The sequence below is a fragment of the Paramormyrops kingsleyae genome, chromosome 5 (assembly GCF_048594095.1).
Source record: "Paramormyrops kingsleyae isolate MSU_618 chromosome 5, PKINGS_0.4, whole genome shotgun sequence".
Lineage (NCBI taxonomy): Eukaryota > Metazoa > Chordata > Actinopteri > Osteoglossiformes > Mormyridae > Paramormyrops > Paramormyrops kingsleyae.
Window position 1 is genome coordinate 39,224,082 of NC_132801.1, and position 13,974 is coordinate 39,238,055.

The 13,974-nt window shown below is 41.4% G+C and overlaps 1 protein-coding gene across 1 annotated transcript in view; it reads left to right on the forward strand.

The window, feature by feature from the left end:
* Window positions 1–2,624: 2,624 nt before the first annotated feature.
* The window catches only part of LOC111834523 (acid-sensing ion channel 2-like), a 426,530-nt gene continuing 415,180 nt past the window's right edge, over window positions 2,625–13,974 (forward strand). The window contains exons 1-2 of the mRNA XM_072712731.1: window positions 2,625–2,876; window positions 3,281–3,886. Of these exons, the coding sequence (XP_072568832.1) occupies window positions 3,317–3,886 (570 nt within the window). The 5' untranslated portion in view covers window positions 2,625–2,876; window positions 3,281–3,316. The remainder of the gene's footprint in view (window positions 2,877–3,280; window positions 3,887–13,974) is intronic.

The window sequence follows — 13,974 nt, forward strand, 5'->3', positions numbered from 1 at the left end:
CAACAGTCTCTAGAGTGGAACTCGATAGTTTCCACATGGGGAGTTATTGTAAGAGGCTGTGTTTCTGAATTAGGCGCTACAGTAGTAGAAGCCAGAGAAAACCTTCACTTTAATATGCAGGGATAAACACTCACTGGACTATAGTAGCTGCTTCTATAATGCTGGCTTTCAGAAATCTTGGTTCCTATCCCAGGAAGCACTGGACACGACTCGCTCCAAATCCCCATTTAATAATTACAATCAATGAGTAATAATAAAACAGACAATACATGTCAGTTGTGAATTATACCTTATGCAATGTTTAGCATTCAGGATATTTAGGATTGTGCCTGTAACTTCCAGGATAGGCTCTGGACCCCCATGACCCTGCTAGGACAATCAGGTATAGAAAATGGATGGATATTTCATAAGAACATAAGAACATAAAAGCTACTTGATGGTTTTCTTTTCCTCAATGTGTGTATCCATCCATCTTCTGAAACCATTTGTCCTATTCAAGGTTGTGAGGGCTCTAGAGCCTATCCCAGAGGCTATGGGCACAAGACAGGGAACAACCCAGGATGGGGTGCCAACCCATTGCTGTGCACACTCACACACCATTCACTCACACATGCACAGCTATGGGCAATTTGGTAAATACAATTAGCCTCAGCATGTTTTTCGACTTTGGCGGGGAACCAGAGTCCCTGGAGGAAAGCTCACGATGACACGGGGAGAACATGCAAACTCCACACACATGGAACCCAGTTCCCAGTGGTATGAGGCAACAGTGCTAACCACTGCACCACCATGTCACCCCAACATGTTTATCACTCTACAAAACAGTTTGGAAAGATACAATGTCAAAATCATGAAAAGTCAGCTTGTTTTCCAACAAGCATTTCACCTGGGATGTTGGGGGGGGGGGGGGGCGCAGTGGTTAGCACTGTTGTTTCACACCTATGGCACCAGGATTCAAGTCTCTGCCATGGCACTATGTGTGTGGAGTTGGTTGTTGTGGGGCTTCTTTCAGGTAGTCTGGTTTCCCCCCACAGTCCAAGAACATGCTAAGGTTTGTTGGAGTTACCAAATATATTACCCATAAGTGTGAGAATGCCCTTCAATGGGTCAGTGCCCTATCCTGGGTTGTTCCCTGCCTTGTGTTTGTAGCTTCTGGGATAGGCTTGAGCCCCCGCCCCCCTCCCACCCCCACAGTGACCCTGAATAGTAGAAGCAGTTATGGGAAATGGATGGATGTTTCACCTGGAAGACCATGAACACATCGAGTCCCAAAACTTAGCCCATATAGTTGTTTTGACTTTGCATTATGAGCTGTCACTGCAAGCCCCATGGGCAGTGAAAAGTGTGCAGGACACTCTGGTGTTTTTCTTTTGATCCAGACCTCCGCCACCTTGGCACCTCATCCCAATTAGAACTGACTTTCAGATTCACGCAGTTGATTTTGAGGTGACAGGTTTTTGGCGTGTAAGGATCTAGTTTGACAGTCATGCAAAGCTGCTGCGTGCCTTTTAACTGATAAGGGTTAGATATGCTGATTGTGGCCCCTTGATATTCACCAGTGCTCGCATGCAGACATACAGTCATCTCACGTAAATCTTGTGCTCTGCTTCTGAATGCATATGCAAGTACAGGGCCTGCACTTTGCAAACCATCAAGCTGCCTCCTCTTACATCTGCCTTATTTCACAGGTAGGGCAGTAGGTTAAAGTCAGAACAAGTAGCAGATGTAGAGAATGTGTTTTAAGAACAGTGGGCAACTACACCTTTACCTCTATCGCTTTTTAGGACTGGGGGAAATATTTAGGGCTGAGTGAAAGTTGGACAGTGCAGTGACATTCTTCTGGGGAACAATATGGCAGTTCTCTCCTTAATAAATACATAACACTGGACAAGTTTTTAAAACATGGCCTCAGATGAAGTGTGAGACTTTTGACTGGTGAGTCACTGATTCCACATGCTCGAGTCCTCAGCTTTAATTCAGGCTGCTTCTTCTCTGTCTGTTTATCCATCAGACAGTTTTCTTCTGCTTACCCCGCAGTCCTACACACTTGCCCACGAAATCTCCGCCACCTGCTGTCTCTCAGCAATTTGTCGTGCAAAACATTAAAGAAAGTCATACTGATGCAGAGAATTTCGGGATGTTAGGCACTGTGAGCTTATCGAGCCTGTGGTTCCGCTGCCAATCATCCTTCAGCAGCAGGTCCGGTTGCAGAGGTGAGATGAGGCTTCCTGTCCTGTCACCGCTCCTCTGTGTGTCAGCTGAGAAGCGGACAGGGGGCTTTCGCTTAGCTCTCATCCTGCCCTGCTTTCCCCTGCACACAGCAACATCGACAGTGTGAATGTAATGCCAGAGTCTGGCTGTTCCTCTCTTGCCTTCTCTTCTCTCTTTCAATACACTCATTTGTGCCCTGCATCCATTCATTCCATTTGTCAAGATTTAAAAAAAAAAAAATGACGAGACAATGAAAGGGAAAAAAAAGATGAGAGAGATGCGATAGGAGTCAGCTCCAGCAAAGAGGGTGGAGTGTGTGTGAGCTCTCTCTGTCTCACTCCCTCCCTTCCTCTACCCCACGCCCCCTTCCAGCTCAGTGAAAGCGATGAAGTGTGTGTGTGTTTATATGTATGTGACTGCTGCCTCTTCCTGCCCTATTCCTGCTCGCAGCTTCCGAGGACAAGCCGGGAAGGAGAGAGAGCAGCGGAGCCTGGCTTGAGAGAAGCCGGAATAGCCAGGAGCAGCGTGCACCAGTAACCAGCGGCAGCAATCGCCGCGCTCCGTCCCTCTCAGCCTCCACCCTGACGCTTAGAGACACTCGCTGACACGCGCCGCCGGCACACAGGCATGCGGGATGGATGTCAGCTTCCTAGGCTGAGAGAGAGGTGCTCACATCTGCTAATGCTGACAGACAGCGTGGCGAGACTTTGCTGTGTGTGAATCTTTGTGTGTGTGAGAGAGTGTGCATCAGTGTGAATGAAGGGGCTTTGACGTAAATGTGTACCAAAAGAGAAAAAGCTTTTTTTGGCGGCTTGATTAATATCTGACTCATACAGGAATTACTTTGTTGCCTCAGGCTTCCCTTTGAATAAACAGTTTAAGTGCAAGTATGATGGTAGAGAATGATGTCCCGAGGGGCTTTTCCTGTTTCTCTGCCTCATATTCGCTACCCCTGACTCTGATGGAGGGCTGGAGGCAGGCAGGAGAGGCGTGTGTCTGTCTATACGGATGGGAGTGTAAGGAGCATCTTCATCTCCCATCTTCTCACTCTCTCTTCTGCTTCCTGCAGGACTGGCTGTCTGGGGGGGAGGTTGCCCTGTCCATCATGAAGGACCTGAAGGAGAGCAGCAGCAGCGACTCGAGCTCAGGCAGCTCTGAGCCGTCTTCCTGGCAGATCTTCACCCACCACACCACGCTGCACGGACTGCGCTTCATATTTGCCTACGGGCCCATCACCGTGCGTCGGCTACTCTGGGCCGCCGCCTTCCTGGCCTCTCTTGGCCTCCTAGTCCTGGAGAGCGCCGAGCGGCTGGCCTACTACTTCTCTCACCCCCATGTCATGTGTGTGGACTCGTTTGCCTCCAGCAGCCTGGTCTTCCCCGTTGTCACACTCTGTAACATAAATCCGTATCGCTTCAGCCAGCTTAGCCGCAACGACCTGTACCACGCCGGCGAGCTCCTGGCACTGCTGGACGTGCACCTGAACATCCCGGACCCCCACCTGGCTGAGGCTGAGGTTCTTGAGGTCCTGAGTGAGCGGGCGAACTTCACAGGGTACAAGCCGAAGCCCTTCAGCATGCAGGAGTTTACAGAGCGTGTTGGTCACGACCTGAAGGACATGATGCTGTACTGCCGCTACCGGGGACAGGAGTGCAGGCACAGCGACTTCAGCACAGTGAGTTTACACAATTTTCTTGACATAGCCGGCTGGGTGCTTCTTTCAGCTGTGGCCAGAGCAAACACTGCAAGTTGTTGGCAAATTACTGATGCCTGGCACTGGCTTTCAGTGGGCAGTACCAATTTAGGAACTTTCATTTTGTTATAGAACTTCCTTAGATGTGGCTTTCCTATATGGTTTTTGTAACTGATGGTAGAGGAGAAATTCCAGTTAACAGCCAGGCAGATCCCATTGTATCATTTCTCTTGTTGCCTGTTGTACCCAAAAGTCGAACCTTTGACCTAAAATGCCATTTGACAGCTGTGTGAATTGCTGACCCATTTGACTGTTAGTAAATGTTTTTGTAAGATGAGCTGAGTTTCAGCATCTGAAGATGGAGAAAGGAGGACCACACTTTGACTTACAAATTACTGCTTATTAATTACTCTATTAACTAACATAACTAATGTGGTTCTGGGGGTTACCAAAATACACCACATATAGCTATATCGTTCTGGGTTTTGCTGGCAGAAAAGGCACAGTGAAAATACTTATTTACAAAATTGTACACCTATGTTGTCTATTATTAGTCGCACAATTCTTAGCTTAGTTGAAATAAGTTTGAGTGTTTTTTTGTTACCTAATAATACTTCATTTGTATGTTTTCAGAAATCTATATAAACATAATCCACAAACACACACACACATCTTTAAGTGTGCATAGGTGTGCATGGCTCCCCAGTCATGTCACATCATATCGTTACATCCAGGTGTACCGTCCCTGTATGTCTCTCTTCTGGACGTAGCTGAGGGTATGCCGGCTCTGTATGTCTGCATGCTTGACATCCGTGTGGCAGTGGGGCTGAGAGAAACCAGGTCCTAAAGACAAATAGAGTTAACAAGGACAGCAGAGGGATTTGCTGGATTTTCATATAGGCATGGTGGCAATACATTCACATAAAAACACACAGGTTTCCCTGTCGAAATGCTTATACACTGCATCGGTATGTGCCCACTTATTTTTAACAAGTACATTTCTAAACACGAACGAATGTGAACGAATGTGAACCGATGTACTCGTACAAAAAAGTGATTTGGTAAACTGATACTTATTTACTAATTCACTTTATATACCATTGTACCATCTCCTTTATGTACCAAATAAAGTGATTTGTTCACCTTATATATAAAGTGAACTAGTACATAATGAGCTGGTACTTAAAGAGAGGTGGTGTATTGGTATGTAAAGTGAACTGGCACACAGAGTAAGTTGTTGAAAAACAAGCCTCCAAGGGAATTCAAAGGATGCAATCCAGTAAGAGCATGTAATTTTTCTTTTGTGCAGCCATACATTCTCATTGCCATCAATATTATTTCAATAAAAGGTCACTGACAGTTTTTTTTCAAGCCTTAGAGTTTAAATAATATGCATCAAGCCTCAGAGTCAGGGTTAAAGAAGACTACAGTTTTGGATCACTTATATAAACTTTCATATCAACACATTTAACAGAGAACAGGGGTTTTGGCAATATGACATTTACATCTTTTACATTTGAATATTATTTATTATTGTCAAACTGCCTCAAGTAATCACTAGTGTATTGTTACTATGAATGAAATTGTGGGGAATTAGACATTTTGTTAGGTTATTAGGCCTAGTCTGAGTGCTCATCATTTTGTAATGTGGGCCACAGAAAACATGAGGTCAGTGCTGTACCAGGTTTAATGAAATATGTGCATATTTGCATGTAATATTAACTCCGGAATTATCATCATGCTCTGTGTGTACTGCAAAACAAAATTCTAGAATGGGGCTACATTCTAAATCCTAACTGGCTTGTCATTGGCTTCAAGCCATGCTGTCAGAATAACATTTCCTGACTGGTTGAAAAATGTAAATGCCTACTGTAAATCCAGAGAGCTGTAAAAAAATGACCTATGATCTTGTTAACTGGCAAAATCGCCATGCATTGCTTTAATGAAAATTTGCTTTAATAATGTAAATACAGAAAAGCTGAAATGCAAACTAAAAAGGCTGTGTTTGAAGAAAGGTTGCCTAAAATAACATCACCCTTTTCACTGGTGATTATAGCGGACAGTAAGACAGTTACTAAGTGTTACTTAGTTTGTTTCATTTTTTAAAAAGTGACTGATAGATGATAAAAAAATATCATAATTTGAAGTATTAGTTTTATTTGAAGGTTAATACCTTAAAATGAGGATCTTTCTGGTTATTAAGTGCACTTTCCAAGGTTGTCAGTCTTTTGTTTTTAGAGCTATTTGCCAAACTGGTTTTAGTTTCTTTTTTTCCCTGAAACATACACCGTCTGTTCTGAGAGCAGTGTTTTAAAGTGAGGAAAAAGTCTATTGGTGAATGTAGTGGAGTGTAATGTTTTAATATTGTAGCTACTTTATTTGCCGAAATTTAATCCATGAAAAAGCAATTTTGGCATATTTTTTTTTATGTTTATTTGGAATAAATTAAAATTATCTACTGAATAGGTGTAGTTGTATGTTTGTGAATAGGAAGGAAACCCTGTATTTGCATTTTATTTTGTCCACACTCTGTTTTAATAAGTGTTTGTGATATCTCACATGTGACTCTGCCCACTTCTTAGAAAGTACAGAGTATCGGAATTCTGCTTAAAAATACCAAGATATATGTTGCCCAACCCTGATGTCATGGCTAGGAGGCTATTGCAAGAAAAAGTTAATTTTTCGTTATGTCTGACCTGCTTTCTCCTTTTGAGGGTAAAGTTAGCTAGTCAACTAATCCCCAGAACACAAGTGCCTCCTTTGTGGAAGCCTATGAAATAGCTTCATTTCCAATTTTTGCTTAGATTTTTTTTTACCAATGAGTAGCATCATTTCCATTTTTGCTTCCATTCTTATCAGTCAGCTTATGGTGCTCCTTCCTTCCATTATACATCCTTTGTCAGCTGGGGAACATTTGTTTAGCTTGGGGGAGGAGAAGGGAAAATAGGGGGAAGGAAGGAGGGAGAAGAAAAATGAGAAGAAAAGAAGTGGAGATTTATGATAATACAGTTGTTATTATACATTTTGCATAAAGTGCCAATATTTCTTACATTGTGAGGAAGATCCAAAGGTTTCAAGTTCGAATTCTGCCTTGCGAGCAAAATGTAAAACTGAAATATCGCAATATAATGTTGGGTCCAGCTAATGCTCACACAATTCCTTAATATCTGAACAATTATGCTTGATGTTTTGCATGTTATTCAGGCTGTTCATTGGTTCCTCAAATAGTTTTGAAGGACCAGAGCAGCGGGAAGCAGTTTGCCATAGTAGACAACGAGGGTGTTTGAACAATCTGAATTTTCAGCTTGATGTCCTCCATCCGAGGCTTATTTGTCTCCTTTTCACCATCTATATAATTTGTAAGGGATTAACGTATGGTTATTAAAAGAATAAATAATTAATTCCAGACACTACTATAAATGTATTTTATTAGTGATTACAAAGCTTCTGCTGAAAAAATAGCTCAGTTGCTGTTACATCAATGAAAGTCAATGAACACTCTTGGTACCTGAGCCTTCATTAAGTTTAGATGCAATATAATAAGACCTGTTATTGACTCGGTGACACACCACTCCCACTAAGGATGGGTGAAACATGTCAGGGTTAGCACCTGTCCATCCCTGCCCTTCTCCTCCCTGTTTGGGCAGCAGGTGTTCCTGGCCATCCTGTTCCCTCCTTAGTCTGTGACACTTGTGTCTTTTCCTTGTTTCTTAGACTGCTGTGTGGCTGAATGGGTTGTGTGTGTGACACAGAGACTGTAACCCTCTACTCATGGGTTTGAGGCTGGCTCTAGACCTATCTCATCTGTTTAATTACTTATTTGGTTTTCTGTTCCCCAGTGTTTTGTTAAATTTAAATTTTCCATGTTAGTTTTTCTGTGCTAGGTTTACCCTGCATGTGTCCTGTTTGATTTTGGTTTTGCTTGTATTTGTTCTTAGTCTTTGTAGTCAGCCTTCTTATGTTCCATAGTTTCTAGAGCAGTGTTTGTGCTAGATAATAGTAATCCACTACACCTGTTTCCTGTTCACCGGTGTTCACTTTTGTTTGGTTGATTTGATTATGAATTACACCTGTCCTTTTTTGCCATAATTCCCGGTGTACATTTAAGTGCTTGCTCTTTTTCAGTCTGTTAGTCAGTTGTTGTAATACGAGTATGTGTGTGTTCTCTTTCTCTCAACCTCAACTAAAAGATTTAGGTTTTGATGTGTTCACCAACTCATTCAATGACACTTCTTGTTTACATAAAATAGATCTGAAACACTTATGTTCCATCAGGTTTAGTTTTCAGCCAAGGATATGCTCGCTTGCTGCATTGCCTTACATGCCTCACTGGCCATAGTTGAGCAGGAAAGCAGCTTTCGGGTGTTTTCACACTTGGTCCGTTACATCCTTTAAAGCGAACTCAGATCGATTAATCATTCTCATTAAAAATGCCTAAACAAACAAACAAAAAAAAAACCACAATTCAGAGTGCTCGTTCATTTCAAAGAGTAGTCCCCTCTGCATTCTTTGTTGATGCAATGTGGATATATGCAGCAAAGGGTCCAAATACCACAAGTAGGCATGACTGTGTAACCTTCTGGAGTCGGCTTTGCAGCCAATGGGGTAAAACAAAAAATTCGCAAATCTATTTCAAAAACTCTGTTAATTTTTTGTCATAGAAACATTTTAAAAACACCCCCAGAAACCTTGAATGGTCTATTTTGCAAATATATATAGGTAGGAACTAAATATATTTTTAGAGCTTTGTAAGCAGAATAAAAAGAACAAGAGTGGCTGACTTGGGTGTCTGAGTCTTGAAGTATTGCTAATTGCCCACCCTTTTGCAAATAGCGCTATTTATATGATAAGGATACAATGTTGTTACTGGGTCAAGAAAACATGTGAAAACTCCCATAAAGAAGAGCACATGTCTGGGTTTTGTTTATACTGACTGAGGAGCTTCAACCTTTTATTTTGTGATGTGAGAGAGTTTCACTGAGGAAATACATGGTAAAAATATAACGCTTGAACTCACAGATAACTGCCGATTCAGATAAGCAGCAACTTTGTAAATTCAAAATGTCACTTGTTTTCTAATTTTGATCACTCCTATAAAAACTTGTCTTTATAAATACATGTAAACTCTTGATGTTCCTTTAGTGTTTTTCACCACCTTTATGAGGCCTTTTTGCACATATAAGACTACAAGGCAATCTTTTTATTTAACTTATTATGTTTCTCAAAATACATGTTGTAAAATCGCTTAAAATATTATGGATATTTGCTGAAAATATTTTTTTCAAAATATTTAGTTTTGCCCTAAAAACACTTGTATAATTGCAACTTAGATGTTCTCTGTTTGTTCAAAAATTGGAAGAAGTAAAGCTGTGATGCTAAATTAAAAAAACTGTTGCTAATGGGAGCTTTTGTGAAATGTACCCCAGTTCAACAGTAAGATGAAAAGATTTTGGTGCTTGGCAGACCCAGACATTTACTTTACCTATCTGGCTATAAACAGTTTTCACCTTACATTGTTCTCAGCCCTGTTACGTTAGTAGATTGATTGGATGTATGGTTGGTATTCACAATGGAAGGTGGAGACTGAAGCTTTTAAATTCCACGTAAAAGCAACCCACAAAAAAAATGTGTATTTGTTGGGTCACATGACAGTTATATACATCATTTCACTGGCTTTGTATGAATTTAGGAGTTGCATCCTTAAAAAGGATGTGGTCTACGTAGCATTTGTAGGCTACGTCCTTTGAAGGTCTGTGCAATTAATCTTGGGACGGATCCTTCATGACATGGCAAAAGAAGAACACGTTTTGAGACCGCTTTTGAAACAGCCTTCAAAATGAGACAGCATTTTTGCACCACTCTGATGCATTTGGTCCCTGGTTTTGGACACAGCCTCTGTCTCTTCATCAGTGCTGGTCAGCCCATTAGGCAAATTTGCCAGCTACCCAGGGCTAGAGGTAGACATTTAAAGTTCAGAAAGTAAAAATCCAAACCAGGATTTTGTTTCAACCGACCAGTTGCGTATAAAGAGTCACAGAGTACTCAATTGGTTGGTTGAAACAAAATATTGGTCTGGATTTTTACTTTCTGGACCTGAAATGTTCGCCTCTGTCCAGGGCACCATCTTCTGAGGGGGTACAGTACAAACTTAGCAAGCCAATTCCACTATGTCTCAGAGAGGGGGAGCGCCAACGGTGAAACTTGCCTTAGGCTTCAGCTGGTACTGCTCTTCATAACCCATTCTTTCATCCATTTTAATGTCCTGTGGCGGGGGGGGGGGTACATCTTCAGTCCACCCATGACTGGTGCAATCTCCCAGGAACAGGCTGACATGAGCACTTAACTCTAACACAAACACACACCTTAGAAAACTTCTAAAATCATGTTTAGTCCATGATTGTATATCACCGGGGGAAGGTGAAATAGGGTCGACTCTCAACCATGACCATCCGTCCATCTTCTGGTAAATTATATGGTACTTATGGATGCGAAAAATCTCACAGAAAAATAAGGACTAGGAGAGAGCATCGACACCTCTCGAACATAAAGAAATTTGAGCTCAATATGGAAATTTTTGGGTGAAAATAAAATCCATTGCATGGAGTGACTGTACAGCTATGAGTGATTATATTATATGAAGGGGACTGATAAGTAATTACTTCAGTGGTAGACAGAAGGATATTTTACTTGACATCCACTTGCCTTATAACAGTAATAGAGTGTGAAGTGGATAATGAATCACTGAATGAGCTGTATGCATCGTGTCTTGCATTAATAATGTATCAGAGTGGCTAAACTAGAAAAATATGGACATATACATTAGGAATGAATACCTATATGTGTGAAACCTCTTCAAACGTCTTTATATTTGTGGCAATTATCAGTGTCTATGGAGTTTGCCTATTCTCTATGTGTTGCATGGGTTTCTCTCAAGATTTCTTGGTTACCTCATACAGTCCAAACACCTGCAGGTATCTCTACATTTCCAATAGTGTCTGTGTTTGGCACACTGTGTGCCCTGCGATGGACTGGCATCCCATCCAAACCCTGTGCCCCATGCATTCTAGGACAAAATCCTGTGTGTATGGATGGAAACACATTTCTTTACCCAGTCAATCAAATCAATCAATCATTTATACAATCAAAATTGCAGGGGGATGTATTGGCAATGACACCGGCAAGAGGAACAAAAGTGAAATGCTGACTGCAAAGCAGTTTACCTTTAAATGCAGTACTTGCTGGGTATGCATATACACTCACCTAAAGGATTATTAGGAACACCATACTAATACGGTGTTTGACCCCCTTTCGCCTTCAGAACTGCCTTAATTCTACGTGGCATTGATTCAACAAGGTGCTGAAAGCATTCTTTAGAAATGTTGGCCCATATTGATAAGATAGCATCTTGCAGTTGATGGAGATTTGTGGGATGCACATCCAGGGCACGAAGCTCCCGTTCCACCACATCCCAAAGATGCTCTATTGGGTTGAGATCTGGTGACTGTGGGGGCCATTTTAGTACAGTGAACTCATTGTCATGTTCAAGAAACCAACTTGAAGTGATTCGAGCTTTGTGACATGGTGCATTATCCTGCTGGAAGTAGCCATCAGAGGATGGGTACATGGTGGTCATAAAGGGATGGACATGGTCAGAAATAATGCTCAGGTAGGCCGTGGCATTTAAACGATGCCCAATTGGCACTAAGGGGCCTAAAGTGTGCCAAGAAAACATCCCCCACACCATTACACCACCACCACCAGCCTGCACAGTGGTAACAAGGCATGATGGATCCATGTTCTCATTCTGTTTACGCCAAATTCTGACTCTACCATTTGAATGTCTCAAAAAAACGAGACTCATCAGACCAGGCAACATTTTTTCAGTCTTCAACTGTCCAATTTTGGTGAGCTCGTGCAAATTGTAGCCTCTTTTTCCTATTTGTAGTGGAGATGAGTGGTACCCGGTGGGGTCTTCTGCTGTTGTAGCCCATCCGCCTCAAGGTTGTGCGTGTTGTGGCTTCACAAATGCTTTGCTGCATACCTCAGTTGTAACGAGTGGTTATTTCAGTCAAAGTTGCCCTTCTATCAGCTTGAATCAGTCGGCCCATTCTCCTCTGACCTCTAGCATCAACAAGGCATTTTCGCCCACAGAACTGATGTTTTTCCCTTTGCACACCATTCTTTGTAAACCCTAGAATCCCAGTAACTGAGCAGATTGTGAAATACTCAGACCGGCCCATCGGGCACCAACAACCATGCCACGCTCAAAATTGCTTAAATCACCTTTCTTTCCCATTTTGACATTCAGTTTGGAGTTCAGGAGATTGCCTTGACCAGGACCACACCCCTAAATGCATTGAAGCAACTGCCATTTCATTGGTTGATTAGATAATTGCATTAATGAGAAATTGAACAGGTGTTCCTAATAATCCTTTAGGTGAGTGTAGAGTGGAATATGAACTTAATTTGTTACAGAAGGTTGGTCAAGTTGCGATTTGGTCGAGTTCCAAGTCAAATCTCCCCTTAAAAAAATAATGTAAATGAATTTAATCCGTTCTGGATCTTCAAATGATTGCCTATTTAAACTTATCCTATTTAAACTTATGTTGTTTAATGATAAAAACCATAAACAATCAATATAAAACCAATATATATATATATTTAACCTCCTGAGACCCGACCTATTCATTTATGTCCATTGTAGTGGGCATTGTATTTTTGCATTTATTTTTTCACTGATGTTGAGAAACGTATTTATTCTTGTTGTGCACTAAAGAGGACATGCTGTGAAATTAAAATAAGAATACATTTGAAAAAATCTAAATTGTAAGATGTCATTTCCTCCAAAGACAAATAACCTACAATTGAAGGACACTTTTTTCCTTGGGTCTCTGGAGGATATATATGAAAAAGCACACTTACAAAAGCGATAAACATGAAATACATGATAATCCCATTTCTCTGATGTAATTTTAGATCTTAATTTCTAGCTGCTGTAGTGTAGAATTGCACCTGAATTTAGGCTTATTGCACAGAAAACTACACTCTTTCAGTAATAAAAAGCATTTTTCCACATATATATTATTTTTTGTTTAAAATTTAAGGTGTTTTTATCCCCATTGGGTAATATATCCATAAATTATTATGTCTCATTATCAAACACCTGCAATGACCTAGAAGTGAATGCAGTAAAGAGCTGAAACAATCTAATAAAGTACAATGTTATCATTTGTTGGTTAAGTTATTCAGGAACATTTCAAGAAGCCTTAATGGCAGAATTCTAGGAAATGTTTTAGTAGTTTAAGTACTTTAGAATGAGTACATAGCCTTCATACCTGCTCGAATTATTCAGCCATATAGCGCAATTTGCAGATACACATAAATTCACAGCATTAAGCAAATGTCAATCAAATTAGTAGAATCAGTGCTGTCGGAAACAACAGCATTGCATTCCTCGGACAGTCCTGTCATCCGCTCTGGTGTCTAATTCAAACTTGTCCCAAACTCACCAACTTCTAGAATTTATAGAAGTACTAGATGGATGAAATAGGGGCGGCATGGTGGTGCAGTGGTTAGCACTGTTGCCTCACACCTCTGGGTTCAAGTCTCCGCCTGGGTTACATGTGTGTGGAGTTTGCATGTTCTCCCCGTGTCGTCATGGGGTTTCCTCTGGGCACTCTGGTTTCCCCCCACGGTCCAAAGACATGCTGAGGCTAATTGGAGTTACTCAATGCATCCGCTTGTGTGGGTGAATGGTGTGTGAGTGTGCCCTGCGATGGACCCCTGTCCAGGGTTGTTCTCTTCCTCGTGCCCATTGCTTCCAGGATAGGCTCTGGACCCCCAGTGGAAAATAGATGGATGAAATGGAAATATGAAAGTTAGTAAATGTTTCTGAATGGTTAAATGTGGTTAATCACTCTCCACTGCAGACACACACACACACAGGTTTGTAATTAAATCTTTGTGGGCACTCTCCATTGATTTCTATGGGGAAAACTCTAATCACAACATGACAACCTTAACTCCCACCTAGCCCTAACCATACAAGAATTTTGGCAGTTTTAGTTTTT